A 24,386-nucleotide genomic window follows, 5' to 3' on the forward strand; every position below is an offset into this window, starting at 1 on the left:
TTTACATGCACACGAATATTAACCTTCTACTGTCATTCAACATGTGAAAATCTTCCAGATTTCACATTTCAAAAGATTTGAAAACTGCATATTGACTTCGGATATTCCAAATTAGGCTTTCTCCTAGTTAGATATGTGAGATATCCCATTGTTGTCTTGTTTTTAGGGGTGTCCTTTGGACATGTATGCAGCATGTTCAGAATATGGTTTAATTTGTGGTTTCTACTGCAGTTTGTGTCACATGGGTACGGTTACCTTGGTGCTTGAATACCCACATCCCCCACCCCCCATCCCCTTCTTTACGTTGAAACCACATACTTTTCCTACCATTGTGCTGATTTTTTTTTTTTTTTTTTTTTTTTTTATGATTTAAACCTTAAAAAATCAGTTCTTGTTTTTACAGGGGCTCGAGTTCTTCTTAAAATGAGCTCGATGCGCCTGTGTCTTGATGCACTGCTCATAAACCAACCAGTCCAGAAGAAAAGGCCAAAAATTTTGGATCAGAAGGACACGCCTGCTTTTAAATGTCAAGAAAAACAACATGTTTTTGTGCTTTTTCTGTGCAAATACCACAGCGGTGACCTCTTCCAACAGTTGGTTGAAGGAATGAAAGTGTTTCCACGGTCGAACGAATCCGGCCATGGTGGAGATGTTGGAGAAATATTCATTTTCGTTGTGTCGTGTAAGCAGCTCAGAATAGTAAATTGTCTTGTCCATTACAACCACATGGCCTAAAACTGATGTGAAACAAGAAAGCTGGACACCCAAGTCCATATCTGGAGTAATTTGTGATGGTACAAGTGTGATTGTTGCAGTTTCTGCATTGATCTGTCTGCAGAAACATCTGTGTTTCTTTTACATTTTGATACCTGAACATTTTTAAAGAAAGAGGAGAAACCAGGAACACACTTCTACACTGACTTCCTGAGGCTCGTGGACATAAAAAAAAAAAAAAATCAGATATTTGCTTTTGCGGCAGGCTGTATAAACATCTACCACTCCCACATCAGCTCTGATTTCAGGCGGTGTCTTTGTCGAACGTCCTCCTCTTTGAAGCTGAAGTGCGGAATTCAGACGGGATTAACGCTCAGAGAGCTAATTACTGCAGAGAGGGGAGTGCAGCACCGAGGCCTCAGTGTGTGTGGCTTCGGTTTCATTAGCCTGGTTCCATCATTTGTTGTTTTTTGAAAATTTTTGCATGTTTGTAGAGTTTATCTCTGTTTCTACACACAGCACTGAATAAATGTTGTAGTCACTTCAAATACAAACTTAAATCAAAAGAATATTTGGTATGAGCTCCTTTGCACTTCGCATCGATGCACCTTTGCACCAGGTACGTGGGCAGATGGTTTATTTAGCATCTTGAAGAACTCAGCCTCCTGTCTTTTCATAAAATACAGATTAAAAATTGCAGACCTGGTTTAGAACAGTTTTTAGATTCATTCTAAGCTTTGTTTTTGAAACTGGTTAAACTGGTTCTGGGTTCATTATCGTTGAAGGTTCTCATTCATGCTTGTCTTGATATGTATCCTAAAATCAAAGCTGAACCAAGGCCAACTGGGCCTGTGGAGTTTATTGTCAAGTAGCTTTTCCGTTCCTAATGACTGGTGGGAGACTTTTAATAGGAGCATCTATGGGTGGTTGGTGCCTGAAACTCATCTGTCGTATAGATTCCTCCAATTACAGGTGAGTTTCTCGGTTGTTACAGACTCCAGTCATGTGAGTTTCTTAGAACTGAAGAAGCTACTTGGATGAAAGAACTCACACAAGTCCGGTTGCCTTTGTTTCAGCTCTTTTTGGACGACATTCATCTACATTCTGGTTTGACTTCTTGTGGATTCAGTCCATTCTGTGTCTTCTGAGTCCTCATGTAATTGAAACAGACTCGTGATATTGAGACCAGGGGTTTACACCATCTGGTGCAGAACTCCGTGTTCTTCTTGTGGTTGATGCCCTGCTCCACAATGAAGGGATTACACAAATTATAAGGAGCAGTTCTTCTCACTAATTGTGACCCAGTTCTCAAAAAGAACCTCCAGAGAGTCTGATAAACGTCTGGCAGCAGAAACTCAAACCAACCAACCAGTATAGCGCCATTATATTTTGACCTTTTGATTTTTGTGCACAGGTGTGTGTGAGAAACGATCTTCCGTGTGTGAATCTTCCATAAAACGACTTCAGAGTAGACTTGCCTGAGTTCTGCATGAGTCCCATTGGTTTTTACCAGTGTTAAACTAACTGCTGCACATCCTTTCATTTCTGAGGAAATCTGCTTCATTCTTTCACTTCTTTTGGCTGAATATTGTTCTTTATGACTCTGACTGGATGTTTGTTCATGTTGTGCCGACTCTACAAGAACTTGCTCTTTCTTTTCATTGACTTTTTCTGTTAGTGCTGCAAGTGTGAAAGCTGATGGTTTGCATTGTGGTAACGAGCTCCTCTCCACTCACCCCAGCTGTGTGGAAATAGAAACTTCTGGGTTAATAGTCTTATCATTGTCTCACAGAAAAATGTGGATATTTTAGTGAAGAATGGAAACGTTATCCATGGACTAACTTAAGGATTGTGTGTTGATTTGCCTTTTTAGGCACTTCCACAGAGAATAACCAGGTGAAGCTCTAATGTCCAACTTGTATTTAAGGCTGGGATCTTGTATATAAATGGTGACTGATGTCATTGCCTGGTTTACAGTTTTAAGTAACCAGATAAAAATGATTTATTACGTGATAATAGTAACTTGGATTTTCAAATCTAGCTCTGTTTAACAAAAGAGAAATCAGTTTATGACCATTTTTTTTCGTCTCCCACAAACGATGAACAGATCGCAGTGTTCTGTGGTCACAGACTAACATCTAGTTTCCACTGCGCTAATGCGTGTGAACACACCAGCCACCTCTTCGTGACACGCTGACATAACCACACAGCACACCGCCTGGTTTGTGGGGAACTTGTTCGTTGCCTATTGTCTCATTTGTAGAGATCCGTGTGGTCGGTGCAGCTGACACATAAATACGTAACATGTATACATTAATGTCACGAAAAAGAATCTTAGAAAGAGCTTTAGGTTTGGTGAGTTTGATCTGATGAGAGTAACGACTGGTTGGTGGCGTCATACACACATCCTGTGTGTACGCCTCAATCAAACCAAGCGATTCCAGTTTCATTACTGCAGCACCAGGGTTATGACCCCATTAAAGAGGGTATATACAGCTCCCGTGATCTCTGTGATTTTTGTGACTCCTTGTCCGCCAACTCCATCCTGTGTTGTAATATGCTGTAGTGGATGCAGTGAAAGTAGTACAGGGGGTACAAGTTTGCCTGTATTTCTTGTCTCTTGACTCAAAAACTGAGTGGAAACGGGGGACTTGTCTTAGTCTGATCTTCACAACACATGTTTGTGTTGAAGTGTGTGATGGCAACGGACAAAGGAGCTTTGTGAGGAGCTCAGAAAAAGAGTTGTTGTTTCTCACCAGGCTGGAAAAGGTTCCACAACCATCTCTAAAGAGTCTGGAAGCCACAAATAATCCACAGAGAGTCAGACAGATTGAAGACGACTGTTCTCCTCCACAGGAGTGGTCCACCAACAAACATCACTCCATCATAGTGGGAGAGGAACCAGAGGAACCCAGGGGAACTTCTAAGCAGCTAAAGGCCTCTCTCACATTGGCTGATGTTCATGTTGATGAATCCACTCAACAACCAAAGACACTGCTCTCTGTCCACAAAGAACATGTGGGACAATGTTTAGTGGACAGATGAGACCAGAGTAGAATAGTTTGGTTTAAATGTTTGGAGATGAACCAACTCTGCATTCCAGCATCAGAACCTCATCCCTCCATGAAACATGGGGGCGCTAATGTCCTGGTTTGGGCCTGTTCTGCTGCATCTGCTCATCATTGATGGACCAATGAACTGTGAATTCTACCAGTGAACTCTAAAGAAAATGTCAGGGCATGAGTCCATGAGCTGAATGTGAAGAGAAACTGGGTCATGGAGGAAGACAAGGAGCCTTAGAACACCAGTGCTTCTCCAGAAGAACCAGAAGAACGTTTAGGAACAAGTCAAAGTCCTGACCTTCATCCAGTAGAAATGTAGGAAACCACCAACATCTCAGGACTGAACTTATTCTGTTCTGAGGAATGGGTTCAGATTCCTCTAAGCTGCTGATCAGTCCAGCCTCCAGGTCACATTTCATCATGAAAAATAAACAATTATTTCAGTATGAATTCATTTTCTGACAGTTTACTGTTTTGTAATTGATAAGTTGTAGCTTTAAATCTAAATTAAGTCAAAAGCTCGTGTCTTCAGAGGGAAGTCTGCAGGGATTTAATGAACTCAATTACTTACGTGTACTTATTTATAGATCAGTGCAGAGTGACTTAACAATATGCCCACTCCTTTTTTTCATTTTTTGTTCTCAAGGTTTTAATTAACTCTACAAGACATTGACTCACAATATGACACACAAAAAGCACAAAGGAATGACTCACACAGGCAAAACATAATCCTCACACACAGGGACAAATAAACAGAGTTTACTCCTGGTCATAAAATACTGGTTAACCAAAGCACAGAGGGCTGGAAGAGGTTGCTGGGGAGGTTCTGAGGAAACACTCATGCTGCTGGATTTAATCTCATTCCCTCTGTGGTTTAAATCAGGATCAAGCAGATCTTCATTCACTCGGTCAAATGTCCACTGCTCTTGTAAAGGAGCTCTGGAGTGGGACCAGCAGTGAGTGGATTAACTAATCTGATGATTGATTAATTGTCTTTTTCTTAACATCTGGTGGTTCCTGCCTCTCAGGTGTGAGGGTCCATGATAAACATTTAAACAAACTGCAAGACGTGTTTCCTCCATTTTTGACAATTTATAGACAAAATGATTCATCAAGACAACAACTGTCTTCTTTCTGTTCACTGACCTCAAACAGAAAATGTCAGTGTTATGAGACAATTCAGGACACAACTGGATTGGAAAAGTAGGACTTTCATAGATACCAGGAAGTCAGAGACTATTATAATAAAAAAAATGCAGATCAAAGAGGAAAAAGGATTTGATATTTATATTTATTTATTTATATATGATGCATATTAAAAAAAAGTAAAAAAAAAAGTTGTCCACAAGAATATATGAAAGTATACATCAAACAAAAATGGGAGAATGAGTCAGAAACACAAATATCAGAGGAGACCTGGAGGGAAATGTGTGAGACACAAGCCACCACTGCAAACTCAAGATGACTGAGAGAACCTGGCTTATAACGCTCAGAATAACAGCCACAGACACAGAACTGGGGATTCTAGTGGAGACAATGTGGAACCATTTCCATGTCTTTTGGGATGTTGGTTCTAAAATCCAGCCAAAATGTTGGGGGCGGAGCTACATTTGTCTTTATATCTTGGTAAAATACCTGAAACAGTCCTACACATGGATCGATACTAACTGAAGATATTTTTGGCAAGTAGTAGAAAAGCTATAATCTGAAAATGGTTGCAAATGGACCTCCCAAAATTGAACCAGCGGCGTGGGGCTGTAAACGAAATCTACTGTAAAGTATGGAAAGACGTATCTTAGTTTTAAGTATCTTCAGTGAAATTAACTGATGACGCCGCCTTTGCGTCAACGTTTTTATACAAAAATTGATTTGGTTGTGTCTCTCTTTCTTCAGAGGAGTTTTTGTGCCGCTCCCTGTTTGTGTGGATGTGGTGCGATGATGGCGGTGTGCGTTTGTTGTGTTAATTTGGCTGCACACTTACATAACTTCCCTCCCTTGCTAAATATAGCCGCTCAGAGTCGAGCTGTCACTCCGTTACAAACTGCTGGGAGTATAAATACACGCTCGGTGTGTTTTCGGGCTTCGTTCTGAGTAACCGTCTGAAAGATGAGACGATGCCCCCCCCCCCCCTCGCTGCAGTAACCATTCCTCCAGATGTTCCTTCTCTTTAAAGCTCATGTAAACATGGTTCGTGTCTCATACATCGCTAGCAGCCCTGTTGTTTAAGCCATACTGTAAATTAAAATCATAAAGCTGGGAGTGCAGTTTGTCTTAGTGCTCCTGTGTTGTGTGGATGGACGGATGAGGAGCAGCTGAGATGAGGGCTTCTCAACATGTGTTTATAGCTGCAGACTTGAGGCAGCTGGAGGAACGTGTTTGTCAGCTCCGTCTCTTGCACCAAATGTTTCAGTGTCATTATTTTCTTCCTCTCCGCAGCTCAGATTGAAATCATCCCCTGCAAGATCTGTGGAGATAAGTCATCAGGGATCCACTACGGGGTGATCACCTGTGAGGGCTGCAAGGTAAGCCCCACCCAAACTCTGCACGAATCTCGCTTCCTGTTGTGGTTTATCTTTATCTGCTAAGATGAGGTGAGATAAACCGTTATTCACGCCACAGTGGTGAAAGCCATGCAACCAACAACATTAAGAGTAGAAAATTAAACACAATAGAAAAGATGAAGTTATTGCGCAGATGTTGCAGATGTTACAGTGTGTGTGGTCCAGCAGGCGTAGTCGTACAGCCTCACATGCTACCACAGACTCACAGTAGTCCCCCAGTAAACCCCCCTCCTCCCATACCGAACAGTGGTTCCCAACCTGTTATTTTCATCAAAGTCACTGTTGTTGGAAAGATGGAGAGTAAATTTATGGAACTGGGAGAATGTGTCAGAACTACAAAGGATTTAAATAGTCCTAAAAATAAATGGTAGAGAACCACTGGTCTAGAGTAGGGGGTCCAGACGTCCTCTTTTTGAGACATAAAACTGTGTCCAACTCTACTTCTAAACTATTTGTCTGGGATTTTGAGCCTCAAATTTGTATTTCTCTGTGTGTCCCCTGCTGAAGGCTCCTCTTTTTCCACAAACTCAAATCTGGTCAATCTGGTCTAGAGACCAAGAACACAAGCCCCTGACCTTCTCCTTGAACCTGGTAAAAGCGATCCTGTCTCAATCCTGTTTCATGGCAGAATTTATGTCTAAGCTGCCTTTAAATGACAGAATTAAATAAACCATGTGTCCAGTTTACATTAATGTGGTACATTAAGTGGCTTCACTGTTTAAACAAACATCACTCAGTAATTTCCCTGTTATCCTGCAGACCTCGTCTCCAGCCTCATTAGGAGGGTGGAAGGAAACGTTTGACGTCGGGTCTTAAACATCAGTCATGACGCTTCAGCTCTTTAGCTGCTGGTGTGTTCGACTGCAGCAGCTGCTGATGTGACAGCTGGAGGCTTATTTCACAGCCAGCGAGCAGCTGATGGAGATTCATCATCGTAGCTCCGAACAAGCCCCACAATAGGCAGACTTTAATTATCTTCTTTTATGACTATTATGGAAATATGACATGTTAGTGTTTTTTTTTTGTTTGTTTTTTTAATGGCGATACCAAAAGTTTTCCAGTTCTTGGCACAGAGTGGCCTTTAGAGTTTTGACCTTTAGTCACAGATTCATGTTGTTGTTTAACAAGAAGTTTCACTGACAGTTTCAATAAGAACAGTCATTATAGTTTTATCGATAAAGTGATTCTGCTGCAGAGCAGCATCAAATCTGCAGGAAATAGAGCAGAAGAAGAAGATGAAGTTTCCCCTCCAACGATCTCCGACTCTATTGAGAATTATGAGCACATGGACAGGACAAGAATGAGGTGTAGAAGAAAGAAGACACTGTGGTGAATGAAAAGAAAAAGGAGGAGAAAGAGAAACGATGAAGAAGTAGAAGGAGGAAGATCAAGAACAAGGTTTTTTCCTAAACTTTATCTCCCGCGCTGAATTGATTCAGTAGAAGAAGAAGAACCAAGGTGTCTCCATCGTCTTATGTCCACATTGATTCCAGCTTTGGTTCATCTTCGTTTCTCTACCTCCATGTTTCTGTTCCTCAATCTGATGTTTTTACTCCACGTGGAGCAAACATGCTCAGAGAGAACAGATTTATTCCAACAACCAGAGAGAAACCAGAAACATCAGGAGTTTATTAGGAGATCAGATGTTCCTGTTCAGTGGGATAAAGAAATGTCACAAAAGAGTCGAATACTACATTCAAATTTAAATGAACAGAAAGATCATGTAATATGTCTATGAAGGTTCTCAGTCATCCAGCTCATGGTATCAATCCAAAAGGTTTTTAAAGAAATAAAACTGGACTTGTAGACGTTTCATCTGAGTAGTTCCTTCAGTTCTGAGAGACTGGAGGGAAGTTGAGGGTTAAACAAAAAGCCGTGTGCTTGTTTCACTTGTTTTTGTAAAAAACAGACTTATTTCCATTAATGGATTTAATATACACATTCTTTAACCATCATGCATTAAGGGACAAGTGTCCTCTTCAAAAACGCCCTAAAAAGCAGCATATGACTTTTAACCGTTTATATGTCAGTGCTTGTGATGACATTGAAATTTTTTCTAAACTGAAAGTGCGTTTTTCTTGGGGGATATTATAGCCTTGGACTTGTTAATTATTAGCAGCAAAAACTTTGATGGGTTTTTATTTTTTTGTAATGACCGATTCACAAAAATTGTTACGTGAATTGTCCTCTTCAAAAACGCCCTAAATATATCATATGTTAATATTTCTTTGTTCTTTTTTTTTTCATAAATCTTTTACTTCGCTTCAGTACTAATCACAAATACCAAAAGTTTGATTAAATTCTGACTTTTAACACTTTATATGTCAGTGCTTCTGGTGGCGTCGAGTTTTTTTTTTTTTTTTTTTACAAAAAAACAAAACAAAATACAAAAATTTTAATATTTTCAACAATCTAAATGCAAAGTGGATTTTTCTTGGGGGGTTATAACTCTAAGATACTTACTACTACTATGAATATTGCTCTAATGAAGCCATTGTCAGTGGGAGCCTCCATCTCAAGATGTGACTGGTGCTGGAACTTCTTGGGGACAGAAGTTAAGACTGGATTGTAAATTGATGTGGTTCTTGTGACTCCGGTCTCTCAGAACTGAAGAAGCTCCTCAGATGAAACGTCCTCAAAGAAACTCTACATGTCCAGTTCTTTAAACTGTAAACACATTTGCATAAAGTGAACAGCCGTCCTCCTTCCCTTTCTCAGGGTTTCTTCAGGAGGAGTCAGCAGAGCAACGCCTCCTACTCGTGTCCCCGTCAGAAAAACTGTCCGATCGACCGGACGAGCCGAAACCGCTGCCAGCACTGCCGCCTGCAGAAATGTCTGGCCGTGGGAATGTCCCGAGACGGTGAGACACTCCAGAGAATTCACATGACACACTCACACGAACCTGCAGGAGGCCTCACACCTGCAGAAAACATCTGGCAGTCAGCAGTTTACAGGACGTTGGTCTGCAGACACAGCGAAGAACAGCATGGTGTCTTATTCAAGAAGCATCTTTAAAGCATAGACTGGATAAAGACTGATATGATTGTCCTCTCCGTCCTCTCCATCCTCTCCACAGCCGTAAAGTTTGGTCGCATGTCTAAAAAGCAGCGTGACAGTCTGTACGCTGAGGTCCAGAAGCATCGCCTCCAGCAGCAGCAGCAGCAGCAACAGCAGCAGCAGCAGCCTCCTCCCCCCCTCCTCTCTCGTCCCAGCCTCGGCAGCCCGAGCCGGGGAGACACCGAGTCTCTGTCCCCCCACTACACCCTGTCCTCCACGGGCCTCACAGAGCTCCCTGACGAGGTGGGACGCTACATGGACGAGAACTCGCCTGGAGGAGCGTCTCTGTCGTCCAAGGTTTCTGTTTAGTTTTCGTTTCGGTTTCTGTGTGAAGTTTGAATGAATTACTTGAATTGACTTATTTTGCACAAACAGGCAGATTCTGGAGTGGGAGGAGGAGGAGGAGGAGGAGGAGGAGGATTCTACCTGGATATCCAGCCGTCTCCAGACCAGTCTGGGCTTGATATTAACGGCATCAAGCCGGAGCCGCTGTGCGACTACGGCTCCAGTAACGGCTTCTTCCCGTACTGCTCCTTCAGCAACGGAGACACATCACCCAGCGTGTCCATGGCCGAACTCGGTAAGACTCAGAGACGTGTCAAGAATGAGACATAACTGCTGAGGATCGGAGCAAGTCCTCCCCTGTAGGTCGCGTGTTCTCCACCTACAGACAAGCACACAAAACAAATCCACCCTCTACCATTTTTATAACTTTTTTCCTGGTGTTAATGTTTCAGTCCTCTAACATTACATTGGTTCCTCTTGTATTCTCAAATATATATTCTTAAATACTGACGTCCAGTGGATTCAGTGATAAATACGTATAAACAGCATCACTCAGAAATACCCATGTTAAAGAGTCTGACTGCTGAAGTGACTAACGTCGTCCAAATCATGCACCATTTCCTGCATCTGTACGATAATATCACTACAATCAATAATTCCAAAAATCCCATATTCTGTCATAATTTGACCCTTCGATAGATGGATATTATCAAACACACACAGCGCTGTTAGTTCATGGTAAAACTGCATTTGAAGCTTTACTTTGTGGCCTGTGGTAATGTCTGAGGAAGTACGATCATTTTACTTAAAATATGATAAATTTAAGCTTCTGGTACGATAATTTATCATCTCCCATCTGCCAGCAACATGAAGGAAGCAGCGTCAGATGACTGGATTCAAGAGGTTATGAGGGTTATATGAGAAGAGATGGAAAAAAAAAAGTGAATACATGTAAAACATGAGAAACTAGAGGATAAATAATGTGGAAAACATGATTGGAATGTCTCTAAAAGAATTAATATCCAATCAAATTGGTGAAATCAGGAGCGATATCCAGCGTTTATTTTAGCTTTTGACTTCTAACTATTAAATAGCTTCAGGATAAAGCTGCTCATTTTAAATCTTTTTTTTTTTAATTCCCATTCCTGGCCTTTTAAGAATCAATAAAGTAAATTAGCATCTGAGTCTTGGCTGAACGGGCGACGCTCTGAAAAATAAAAGATGCTCCATCTGGCAGAACGTTGCAGGGAGCTGCAGGGAGAGAAGAAAAAAAAATATGAAGATGAGGAAATATCTTGAAAGAGGAGGAGCAGGAGGAAAAGATGGAGGAGGAAGAAGCCGCTAAGGAGAGTCAGGGAGACAAAGGAGGAGAGAGAAAGGTGGTTTAAAATAGCAGGAGGTTGAAAACTCATCTTCAGAGCTCATTAAAAACTCTGTGTGGTAATTAGCTGTCTGTTAATTAGGGCCAACCGGGACGTGGCGGGGCGTTCGTTGGGGGAAATCATATTTTATTGTCCCTGGAGATTTTCTTTTTTTTTCATTTTTTATTGTAATAACGCACCACACTAACAAGTCAGAGCAAACTAAAAGAAAATTTTATTATGTGGCTGTAATTTTTATAATTTTTTTGCTTTATTTTGGTCTGTGTTGTTGTGTTGTCTGAACAATTAGCTGCAGCACAAAGAACAGAGCAACATCTTCAGTGTATTTATTTTTGGTTTGTTTCTCATCTGAGCTGAACATCATATTGAGACATCGATTCACTGCGGAAAAGGTCGGAAATACATTGGGAAGGAAGTGAGGGTGTTATATCAGGTTGTTACTGCTACGAGGTTTGGATGTCTAAATATGGAATCAAATAAAATCAAATGAAACTTTATTTATATAGCACGTTTCAAACAAAACGCAATAAAACATTACAACAAATAATAAAAATCAAACCACCTCAGGCAGGAAAGAAAAGGTTTACAAGTCTTGTGCACCGTTCTGTTATGAAATGATTAGTGTCCGAGTCCGAGTGTTTTTAGTCGTCACATCCCGATAATAAAACACAAGAAACCAGTGAGAACATAAGAAACACATGCAGATACTTGGACTCACTTTAGACGTTACACTGACGTCCGTCCTGTGCAGTCGTAGTGGAAATAAGCAGCTTAAAGTTCAGGTGTGAACTTATCGGTCTCAGACTGACATGTGAATATTCACTCATAGAGCAAAAGACATAAATGGCAGATTTTGTTTCTGCAAGTTTGCACCACTTCCTGTTGAAGTCTGCAGGTTTCACAGAGACCAGTTTATTTACCACCAAAATGTTTCCGAGTGGAACAAGCAGGACGTCCTTTTGAAGTTCATTAACACTGGATGGTCACCACACACACGGCTGCTGGTTCCTTCAGTGAAGATATCTGAGCTGTGCATTTTAAAATATAAATGTTCATGATCACAAAAAGACTGCTTAGAGTATTTATTTATTTGCACCATAATACAGAAACAATAACATAGACACAGAAAAACAAAAACAAGATAAAGTATCAGAGAGGTAAAAAAAAAAGAAAAATACTGACTGGGCTGATTCAAGGTACCTCCCCCACCAAAATAATAAAACATGAATACATATAAAAGGAGGTTATTGTGAGTCTTGGTGTATTAAAAAGGAATTCAGTCTGGACTTTGTGAGGTACAGAAAAAAGGAGGATGAACGGCATGACTTGTGTTGAAAGAGAGTTGCTCTGTCCATGACAACCTTCACTAATTAATTAGTCAAAATGAAATTTGTATCAATAGCAAATAGTATGAGTTGTAGTTTGTCTTGTGAGCCAGCAGAGGGCGCTGCTATCCGTAAACTAAGCTAACTCATATAAATGCACTAGCAAGAATCTTGGCTTCATGCAGCTAGAAAAGAAAGGCTTCATGGTTACAACTTTACAGTTTTCATCATCTTTAGGTTTAGATTTTAATGCAACATCACTATTCTTGATACAAATATGTTACAAATAAAGCTCGTCTGTGTCGTTCCAGATCACCTGGCCCAGATCATCTCTAAATCTCACCTGGAGACGTGTCAGTACCTGAGGGAGGAGCTGCAGCAGATGAGCTGGCAGAGCTTCCTGCAGGACGAGGTGGAGAGCTACCAGAGCAAGGTGGCTTCATTTTGTTCATCCTCGCGTTAGTTTCCTGTTTCCCGTCCCGAGTCAGCGACGTTCACTTTACTGAAGAGATGAGTCATTGGTGCGTGTGCTGTTCTTTGACCTCCTCCTGCTCTGTCCTGTTCAGCCCCGGGAGGTGATGTGGCAGCTCTGTGCTGTGAAGATCACCGAGGCCATTCAGTACGTGGTGGAGTTCGCCAAACGTATCGACGGCTTCATGGATCTCTGCCAGAACGACCAGATTGTCCTGCTCAAAGCCGGTAAGAGCAGCTAATGATACGATTCATTTCTTCTTATCAACAAATACCATGTCTGTATCAAAGCCTGATCTGAGCTGCAAACACTGTTAAAAATATTACAATAACAATGCTGTGCCACTTAAAAGCATTTGCAACCTTCAGGGTGTTCTACATTTCTGCATAAAAACTATTCAAAACATCAACTCAGTCAAATAAATGAAACTGAAATATTGTAGACTTCTTCGTGGCTTACGTCACTGTAACATTCACCGTGTTAGCTGGAGGCAAAACAGACGACAGTTCATGTACCAGCCGCTGCCAACTTTGCTTTGGCTTTGGTGATTAAAAGAAAGGATTGGAGTGAGACAATCATGAACAACGGCACACACTTCTTATCAGATCAGATTAATATGTGATGCATCATCTGTTTCAGCCTGGATAACGTTATGGGTTAGAATAAATCATGACTGAAATTACGTTAACTACGTTACATTAATCATTACTTGGGGGATTCTTGTTATATGTTAATGCTAATGCTAACTGCGAGCTAACGCAACGTTAGTTGTGTGTTTCAGGGGTATCCAAGAAGAAGTTGCATTTACTACATTAACCTCCACAGTGGTTCCACTTAGTTATTGCAATATCTTTGTTGGAGGCTTCACTTGATAAAGACAGCCCTTGTGTGATCGTATGGACTAAAGTCATTATTCAAATTCTTCTACTGCAAATCTTGCACATGTCCACTGAAGACATTGTTGTAGGTGTCTAACTATTTGTATGCCTTCAGCCTTTCTTTCGTGTAAATGCTGGGTTTCTCAATTAGGTGTAAATGTCTGGTCATTGCATGCATCCATCCAGGGAGAGATGGACAATTTGACAAATTATATTAAGTTAATTATTTTTTGGGGATTCTTGATACATGTTAATGCTAATGCTAACCGCTAGTTAACGCAACATTAGTTGTATGTTTCAGGTGTGTCCAAGCAGAATTGAATTTACCACGTTACCTCCACAGTGGTTCCACTTACTTATTGTAATATCTTTGATGGAGAGGCTTCACTTGATAAAGACAGACCAGACTTTGTCCCCTCTGTGTCCTTTGGTCAAATCGTCCATCCAGTGAGTGAGAGTGTAGGGGTCAGTGAATATCAGTCAGAGTCAACTTTTTAAAATAACACTCAAGTTCTCGGGGATTGAGTGTGTTAGTATATTTTCTAAAATATGTGTTTTCCTCGTCCATTCGTGCCAAAACAGTCCATTGAAATATGCTAACCGTTGTTTACAGGCTATAGTGTTTAGGATGTTTTGCCTCCAGTTAAGCCCCGCCCCTCAAAATACATCACAGTGTTTACAAATTTGTCTCAGTCTGATCTTCACAACACATGTTTGTGTTGAAGTGTGGACAAAGGAGCTTTGTGAGCAGCTCAGAAAAAGAGTTGTTGTTGCTCATCAGGCTGGAAATGGTTCCAAAACCATCTGTAAAGAGTTTGGAAGCCACAAATAATCCACAGTCAGACAGATTGAAGACGACTGTTCCCTTCCACAGAAGTGGCTCACCAATTAACACCTGACCCTAATCCAATAGAAATGTTGTGAAGCAAGAGTTCATGTAAGGAAAACCAACCAACACCTCAGAACTGAAGTGGTTCTGTACTGAGAAATGGACTAAAATTCCCACTGGTCTATTTTCAGGACTTGTGTGCAAATCTGTTGATGTTTTTGAGTCATTTTTATGAAGAAATGTAAGAAATTCTGAAGGGCAAAAACTTCTAAGCAGCACTGTATAACATCCTGATACTTCAGATATTCCAGAAAATAAAGAAAATAATCCACAACAAATGCTTTTTACATATATTTGAAGTATTTTTACAGATTTCAGTCACATTTACATTTTCACTTAGAATAAAATAAAACTTTCTGATAAAACGAAACCTGATTCATCGTCATTAGTCTCTGATTGATCATCATCTGAATGGATTAACATTCCTCCTCTGCCAGGTTCTCTTGAGGTTGTCTTTGTGCGAATGTGTCGAGTGTTTGACTCTCAGAACAACACCGTCTACTTCGATGGGAAGTTTGCAACTCCTGATGTCTTTGAAGCGTTAGGTGAGTGGAGGAACTCTTTTTCATACGTATATATAGAAATACATATTACTCCTGTCTTGTTACCGGCACAAAGTTGTACATGATATAGTAGCATTTTTGGACATTTTTCTTTTCTGTTCTTTGTTGTGGCTGCAAAATGGAGTCTGCTACGTCCTGTGAACTAATTAGTGAACTATTTATTGCTTATCAACAGGCAGCTAACTGCTCCAGGTCAGTAGAGGAGGCCCCTGGAGGGCTGTCAAACTGAGAAGCATTCAAGTACATTTACATGCACATGAAAAAAACAAATTACTGCCGTAATCTGACTTTAACTGGACAACTTAAGTGCATGTAAACACGTTACTCTGACTAACATCAGAGTTCTCCTTATCCAATTAAGATGCCTAGATAATGCGATTGTTAACTAATTGTCTCTGCCATGCATACACCTTAATCTGATTTTAACCGGACAACGCGTATGCACATGCTCCACAACCACTGCATGGTCGCAGAAGAAGAAGGTAAACAGAGCCGGTAGAAGAACCACCTGAAGGATAGCGCCATCTATCTTATCTGACTCAACTTTGTAGACGTAATCCCTTTTACACACCGTGTGCATGAGACATACGACACAAGCACTTCCTCAAGGAAACCCACTTTGGTTCCTACCATCAAATCCACCGTGATGATAGCGGGCTTGGAGCGTGTTAGCTTGATACAACATTAACCTCCTGAGACCTGGGCCTTTGTTTGGTATGCATATTCGATTTCTCCCAACGTATTTGGAATCAGTAGGACCTAAGACGTACAAAGACTATGCATCATCTTTTTAACAAGAACAAGCAGTTTTTGTAAAACATAAATGTCCTCATATGTGGACACAGGGATTATTTGTATATTACAGTAAAGTCACCAAAAACAGGATTGCAAACAATGAAATCCCAACGTACTGAAACAAGTACCTGCTAATTAGTGAGGTTGTAGCTTGATACTATTGATAGGATTTGTTAAATTTGCAGGTTGGTGAGGTTTTGTACCTTGTCCATTTTTGTTACGTGAACTGAAAAGCCCACCATCATGTTTTTACACCGATTAACAGGCCATAGAGAGGATATGACCTACCACCTCTGGTGCTCATCTTGGACTGACTATAAGGTCTTATACGGGGCACATTTCTCTAAGTCTAGACTAGCTGAACTGTATCCGTAAGTAGAAGACACCTTAGCCACATGTTTTTTCTTCCTCATGATCTGGACGGTTTCTGGGTGGGTTATTTTTGTGTTATGTCCTCTATTCTTGGACTAAATCCCCGTCCTTGCCCTTTGACTGCTATGTTTGGGATTTCGTGACATCCTTACTAGCAACACGTTCCTTATCGTTACATTGGAAATCTGCTAAATATCTTTCTCACATTAAGAGGATGTACAGTCAAATTTTTCAACCCTTTATCTTCCATTTCACAGATTTTGAGGATCTAACCAACTAAATGTGCGCCTGTTATTGGTGTACCTTTTATGTTGGATAATATAATATGCGTGTCGGTCATGCTGAACTGAGCTTTTATTATCAGGTTGTGACGACTTGATCACGTCTGTGTTCGACTTCGCTAAGACCATGTGTTCACTGCACCTGTCGGAGGACGAGCTCGCCCTCTTCTCGGCCTTCATTCTGCTCTCTGCAGGTACGTCTTCTCTCTGGAAAATGGACGCCATGACGGCTCCTGTAAAAGTGAAGCATGTGGAGCTCCCTCTAGAGGCTGGCTGCGCTATAGCTCGTAAGCTCCACCTCCTCCATGTTAGTGGGTGGGACTAGTCGTCCATATTTTTCTACAGTTTGTGGTAAGATTAGGGTTAGGGTTAGGGTTATGGGCGGTGCTATCTAAAACAAAACTTTTCCAAACAATTGAAGAGGTGGAGCTATACTGTAGTCAACCACCAGGGGGAGCTCTACTTGCTTCAGCATCACTTTTGAGGAGCAGTTTCATCGTTTATTCAGTCTTTATCGGGTCCATGGTCCCGACTACCATGCAGCCTCTTGTCAAGCTGAACCAGCGTGTGTCTGTTCAGACCGGTCGTGGCTGCAGGAGAAGCTGCAGGTGGAGAAGCTGCAGCAGAAGACTCAGCTGGCTCTGCAACACGTCCTGCAGAAGAACCAGAGAGAGGACGGCCTCCTGAACAAGGTACGTGTTCAGACCTGGAGTCATTCATAAACCAGACGAGTCTAAACATAAACATACTGGCCAGAAATGAGACGACGTGCACCTGGATGAAACCTCAGAGTCATGTGTTTGAAACATTATTAAATGCAGAAACGAGGCCACGCTGCCCTCCTGTGGAGACACTCTGATCTGCACATAAAAACTGATCATGTTTGTCCACTGCTCCTCGTCTCCTGCTTTATTTTACTCCTGTTCCTCATCTCTCTCTTTTCCTCCCATTCCTTTTCCTGCTTCCTCCTTTTAATTTTCTCTCCCTCCGCCCCCTTCTTTCTCACCTCTTGTTTCACTCCTCCTCTCTCTTCTTCTTGTTTTTACATTTGTCTCCCATTTTTCCTGTTCTCTTCTTTCTCCTTGCCACTCTTATTTTTCCTCTCCCCTCTCCTGTCTCCTCCTCTTTCTTCGTACCACACCATACCCTCTTTACTTTTCCTGTCTTCTCCCTCTTCCTCCTCCTCCTCCTCCTCCTCTTCCTCTTCCTCCTCTCTTCTCCTCCTCAGCTCAGGTGTAAGGTGTCTACGTTGCGTTCGCTGTGCAGTCGTCACACGGAGCAGTTGTTGGCGTTCAGAGCCGTTTACCCCGACGTCGTCCGGACTCACTTCCCTCCTCTTTACAAGGAGCTGTTCGGAGCCGACCTCGAGCTGACACTGCAGACCAGCGACTGAACCGGGACTGGACCAGACCAGACTGGACCAGAGCTGACTGATCCAAACCATGAACACACAAGACAGGACGGTGACTCACGGCAGCCAAAGAGCATCACAGTACATCAGCTGCTTTCCTCCTGAGCACAGCAGAGACACCTGAACTCATCTCCTCCTCCTCCTCCTCTTCCTCCTCTTCTGGAGTCTGGTGCACTCTCTCCACGTACACTAACACACATCTGGTTTCCAGGATCCTGAACCTGGACATTAAAAGGCACTTTCACTCCTCACACTGAGACCTGGTTCCTGTTTCAACACATTGTCAAGACATCACTTCTTCTTCTTCTTCTTCTTCTTCTGTTACTGTACTTTTAAAAGTTCAGGCGCCGGAAACCTTCACAGCAGTAGCGTTTTACCAGCTGATCAATGACGAGCAGAGAAAGTTTGACGTCTCGTAGTCCACTGATGGATGGAGCTTCTCGACTCTTTAGAAAGAGGCACATTTCAAGTGCGCTCCCACATGCACAAACACTTTGATTTCATTTCAAATCAGCTTTAAAAAGCAATTTGACAAACAGCCAAACTGATCCAAAGCCAGCCCGACCGTCGTTCCACTGCCCGAATCTAATTTTAAATGCAAAATACTTTAATTTCAAACCTGTGTATGAAAACTGTCCTATCTGGCAGCACTGTCTGCAGCACCAGTCCTGCAAGTCCAGCTGCCCTTATTTACAGCTTGTGTCTTTTCTATACCTGATTATTTATAATAAAAACACTCGAAAAGGTTGTAAATACTCCCCTTTTTAATGTGTAAATGATCAACAAATCTAACAAAACAAGAAAAAAAATACAGCATACAGTGAGAAATAACAACTTTTTTACTGAATCCTTTTAAAATGGTTTTAAACTAACTTGAGGGTCAGGTAATAGGTTTGTGCCACGTTCATTTTTTGTGCATTCTCTGCATATGTACCAGAAACAACCACTCCACCAGACCAGGCTTTTGTCAAGCGTGCACTCACCCCCCAATGATGTCAGCTCAATAAATTACTGATATTTGCACTTTGTTCCTCTTGAGTTATCAGAAATTTGCCCTTCGTTGACGCCTGTAGCGTCACATGAGGGAACGGTTTCGATCCCTCTGCAGAGAAATTTACAAATCCAGTAATTTAGCAACCTGGAGTGAAAGCAGAACCCAGCCATGTAACTGAATACTAATTTTATTTAGCCCCTCGTCCTCCCAGCAGCCTCCTCTTTCCTCACCTGTGTGTCACAAGAGAGTCTGCAGCACCACCATGTGGCTCTGATGCCAAAATGCAGGTCCTTTTTAAGTTTTTCTCTTCCATATGCATACACAAGCTTCACCACTTTGGAAGCTGATTAATTAATTATTCAGCTAATTTACATAGAGCTGTACTGAGCCCTGTTCGGGTGTATATGCAGCAGCTCTCTACTCAGGTCAACACATCCAGAATAAATGCAGGAAACTAGAAAGAAATTTAAAAAAAAATTCCCAAAAGTCCAAAGATGTTTTAGTTTAAATTCATGCTTCAAAATCAAACCAATAGATAATGAATCACTTATCAGAAATTTGAAAAGCAATATTAAGAAAAGCAATACATGGAAAAACAAGCTATGCAGAATGTGGTGACGATATTGAGACATTGCACTATAGTGAGTCTATCTGCTGCCAAATCTGTGTGTCTGTTGTGTGTGTTTGTGTGTCTGTGGACTACAGACTGCTGGGAGGAGCCACATTTGACCATTAATCACTCTCAATCAATTCTTTTAAATGTGCAAACATCAAACGAGCTGTTAATTCTTTTACCAGCCTGGATGGTTCCAACACCTTCCATAATTCAACTACCATTTGTTTGTAAGATTTCCACGACTTTCAAACTAAGCTCTAATCTGGAGCCTCTTCCAGTCATTTAACTTCCCAAAACTAATACAGGGGTTACGTTTCCTCCAGAACATTGTAAATTGTTTCCATAGATAGAAAGCTAATCTGCTAACATGTCAAAAGAGCACCAACAACACTTTCATTTAATCGTTGGTCCACCTGTTAAATGTAAAATCTCTCAACCAATGTTTCCAGCTGAGAGTTATTAAGAATTCTGGGTGAATAACAATCATGCAGAAGGGTTTAATTAATCAGGAACCTTAAGATAACTTGTCTCTGAGCAATCAGAATACGAGTCTGACTCAGGACAGGAGCCCACAGACAACCTACGGTATCACACAAAAACAAGTTCTCACATTTCTGTAAATATTTTATTATATCTTTTCACAAGAAAACACTGAAGATGTGACACTCTGATGCAGTGTAAAGTGTACAAGTCTAATCAACAGTGTAAAATTCAGTCAGCTAAAAATAACTCAACACACAGACATTAAAGTTTAACCTCCCGAGACCTGATACTTCATTAAGAACTATAAAACCTAAGCATCATCTTTGAACCGGAAGTGGTTTTGGGGGAAAAATTATGTCCTCATGTGTAGACACGGGAATTATTTCATTGAGTATTATCATAAAGTCAACAATATGGAACAAAATACAAAAATTAGGTTAATCTTCATGTCTGTGCAAAAGCAAAAATGCAAATAAGAAGTCCCAACGTCCTCAGTCGAGTATTACCAAAGTTATAGCTTCTTACTATTGGTACAAACTGCACGTCATATTAAACTTTATTAAACAAATTAAAAGTTTAATATGAGATACAATTTGTACCAATAGTAAGAAGCTATAACTTTGGTAATTATCACGTCATATTAAACTAGAAAAGTTTAATATGACAGTACCATGTCCACTTATAGAATAGAATAGAAAAGAACTCCTTTATTGTATACAAGTATTGGTATATATACAAAAAGTAATAAATTGCAACAAAAAGTATTGCTTGACAAGCCTAAATCATTGACTTGCAACAAAAAGCATTGAATTGCAAACTGATATATAGAAGATATTGCACAGGATTAAGTAGTGAAATGATGAGAGTATTTTTGTTACGTGATCGGTTGCAGAATGAATCAGCTGAAATGCCCTCCATCATGTTTTTTCACCAACTAGTATCTACTTATGAAGATAAAAGTTTAAATGAAGCAGAATAAGAAGCTGCCACAAACTTAAAACTCAACGTCCCCATATGAGGACACAGGGTCTCAGGAGGTTAAACCGCTGACAAAACAATTGAGTACGCCCCTAAGTGAAAACTGTGCCCAGTTACTTACCCATTTCCTCTCCCCGGTGTCACGTGACTCATTAGTGTTACAAGGTCTCAGGTGTGAATGGGGGGCAGGTGTGTTAAGTTTGGAGATACCATAACTGGACTGGTGTCAATCAGCTGCTTCATCTCAGCCTTGATCAGTGTTTCTGGCAAATAACGAACCAAACTTTAGCCATAACTGAATGTCAAGCAATAATGTAAATTTTTGTTTATTGTGTATATTTTTTTTTGTTTGTTTGTTTTTTGTTATGTTAAATGATGGCATGTCTGTGCAGGTTCTCATTTCTGAGTTAAATCGAGGGAGGTGTCGTCTTTGAATCTTCGTGTGTTTCCAACTTACCATTTTCACGTGATCCCATATGCTGACGACATGCCGCTCTCCCTCCATGCCAGTTCATCGTTTTTAGCTGTCGTTCTGTAACTAATTATTGATTATTCTGTACAGGCCACAGGAAAAATACTGCTCTAGATGCCTAGCTACTGGGCATCAAAGTTTTTATCTGTTGATTTATATGCATCATAACGTACGATATCTGGTTTGGTATGCACAGCTCTCTTTTAGATTTAGGTCAGTAACAGAGAGCTTTTTGTGTTTTTAATATGCGTGTGGTACTAGGTTATCTTTTGTTAGTGATGTCTTGATTTTCGACAATGCCACATTGTATGTTTCTTCACAGGGTAAAAAAACAACATTTTTTAAAAAGAATCTTGCAGTGAGCTAGTATTTAACAGAGAAATTGTCGCAGATTTTTGGGGCGATTTTCAGGGGACATTAAAACTTGGACATTTGCACCTCACTATTGTATAAAAATATGAACTTTCCTTTTAATTTATCAAACATTATTATGATTATGTTATATCATAGTACAAGTTTGTTATTGCCCGACCTACACCTGTATCAGCGTGTTAGACTCGGGAGTGTTGATTTCTTTGTTTAAACTGCTCAAACATGACTTCTTTTGATACAAAACAGAGCTGCTGTATCTGAAATGTGAAAAACAAAATGATTAAAACAGAGAAGGACATAAAAACATGTGTCTGTGTTGGCTTCTTCTAAAGACCCCGTATCTATACTTTAAATACAGACACATAATAAATATTTATTATGTTCTTTATTAATATTTATTTACACACTGTAGTTATTTGGTGTATTTTATAGTTAAAATTAAGTAAGTATATACTGTATATTGAATATCAATAATCTTACTTTTATCTTATTCTTGAAGTTATTTTCATTTTATATTTTTATAATCTTTTCACTTTTGACTTCCAGCATGTGTTAAATGTTAAGGAGGAAATACTGTCAGTCTTTAAATTCTAAGTTAAGGTAGCAGTCAGAGAGGAGCTAGATTGTCAGGATTGCTCGAGGTCCTTGGATCAGAAGCTGCACCAGAAGACGAGGCCTAGCCAGTTCCTGTTTATAGCTGTGGTCAAAGTCCACTCCCAAGGAAAAGACGTCTCTAATTCACAGAAGGCTATCCATCAACTTCAGAACTCAGGGTGTTTGGATCAGATGGGAGCTCTGGAGCCATTTCACATCTGCTTCATCCTCACGTCCCTGTTTACAACACCCTAACAACACCAACAAACCTGCACAGATGAGGAAGGAGAGAGTTGTGCGCATCTTATCAGGTTCTAAAACACCTTTGACTCGGGGGAGTTGCATCTCTGACAAGGAATTAACAACTCTCACCAACATCTTGAAGCTGCAAAGATTGAAGAAGCACCACCACTATCACCTTCCTAAAAGGAGAGACGACAAAAATGGTCAAAGGTGTCGCAAAATAAAACCTGCTGTACTCGGCCCATGGGTGGGAAATGAAGTCGGACCGTCAAGTTGTCCCAAGAGGTAACAAAAGCTAAGCTGAGCTAACGTCCTGTGGGTGGAGAACTGTGAAGGAGCAGCAGAAAGGGAGAGGAATAAGAAGTAAATGTGGTTCAGGGTGATAAAAGGTGGATTTCCTCGTGGAAGTGTTGATGAAGTCATTTAAGAATCCATTAAGAATGGGCTGTCGATTGTGGGTCACGTCGTGCTGTTCTTCCTCCCTTCCTGTAGGGGATGCTGCTTTCTCTTGCTCTTCTTTGTCTTTCAGCTTCCTGTGTCCTGGACAATGATTGGAGGAAAGCTGAGAATAAGTTCTTAATTTCTGTAAAATAGGCCCAACAGGAAATTCTGCACTGCAACTACCCAGAAACAGCTGAATATGTTATACTTATTTAAACCAAATACAATGTACAGAGAATTTATCTTTTTCAGTCATTGAAGAATTGTGAATTGAGCATTGTGACTTTTCATTATCTGACCTCTGGAGCATCAGGTAACGTCATCATACCGTCATATTGCTCCTCCAGTCCAGTTGGTGGCGTTAATGCACCTTTAAGCCGATTTGTAAACTGTCATTGAACACAAAAGAAGACTTTGTGTCACCATCTTGGTGTTTTTTGTGCAGCCATGTGGTTCACACTAGTGATGTTTGAGACCAGCGATTTCCTCTCATACAACAACAGAGAAACCAAACAAGACACAATCAAAGGTAAGTAAAATAATGAGACCATTACAATCAATTATTGTTTAACTATTAAGAACTGCTATAAAATGAAACCTTTCATCTTAATTGTGACCCTGTTCTCTCCTCTTTTGTCTCATCTCCTCATCATAAATGCCTCGTATTCTGTGTTGTGGTTCAACCTGAGTTTGTGTTTCACAAGGTTTGTTGTGTTTCCACAACTCAATAGTTTAGTTTCTTTCCACCGTGTTCCTACATCACCTCCAATGACTGAAATATCAAAAGTATTGATATTTAGATTTGAGAATTGATTTTAGAGCCTGGTAACGAGAGTATCGACATTTCAGTATCGATCTGCACATCACTAGTTCACACATAACTGTCAGTGACCTGAAGCTCTCCAGCCGAGCCAGCAAGAGTGAGAGGCCAGTTTTATTTTCATCATGTTTTCTCTTGTTTTTGGGGTTTAAGGAGCCTGAGGAATGTCTTCTGTGTTCTCTTTTCTTTTTGTTCTATTCATCATTTAGAAGCTGTCAGTTGCTCGGTCAGTTGTAACAGGGCTCAGAGGTCAGAGGAGGAAGGCTGCAGCCTGAAGGTTGGATGAGCTTCTTGGTGGCTCTGGGATCGAGACCCACCAGCTGGAG

At 40.8% G+C, this 24,386-nt stretch overlaps 1 protein-coding gene across 1 annotated transcript in view; it reads left to right on the plus strand.

Annotated features, from left to right (window-relative positions):
* LOC125005869 (nuclear receptor ROR-alpha A-like) overlaps positions 1 to 22,266 on the plus strand; it is a 30,773-nt gene extending 8,507 nt beyond the window's left edge. The window contains exons 2-11 of the mRNA XM_047581505.1: positions 6,213 to 6,298; positions 9,056 to 9,197; positions 9,414 to 9,691; positions 9,770 to 9,974; positions 12,698 to 12,819; positions 12,953 to 13,085; positions 15,063 to 15,170; positions 16,720 to 16,830; positions 17,216 to 17,328; positions 17,865 to 22,266. Coding sequence (XP_047437461.1) covers positions 6,213 to 6,298; positions 9,056 to 9,197; positions 9,414 to 9,691; positions 9,770 to 9,974; positions 12,698 to 12,819; positions 12,953 to 13,085; positions 15,063 to 15,170; positions 16,720 to 16,830; positions 17,216 to 17,328; positions 17,865 to 18,029 — 1,463 coding nt within the window. The 3' untranslated portion in view covers positions 18,030 to 22,266. The remainder of the gene's footprint in view (positions 1 to 6,212; positions 6,299 to 9,055; positions 9,198 to 9,413; positions 9,692 to 9,769; positions 9,975 to 12,697; positions 12,820 to 12,952; positions 13,086 to 15,062; positions 15,171 to 16,719; positions 16,831 to 17,215; positions 17,329 to 17,864) is intronic.
* Positions 22,267 to 24,386: the final 2,120 nt, after the last annotated feature.

The sequence above is a fragment of the Mugil cephalus genome, chromosome 3 (genome assembly GCF_022458985.1).
Source record: "Mugil cephalus isolate CIBA_MC_2020 chromosome 3, CIBA_Mcephalus_1.1, whole genome shotgun sequence".
NCBI lineage: Eukaryota > Metazoa > Chordata > Actinopteri > Mugiliformes > Mugilidae > Mugil > Mugil cephalus.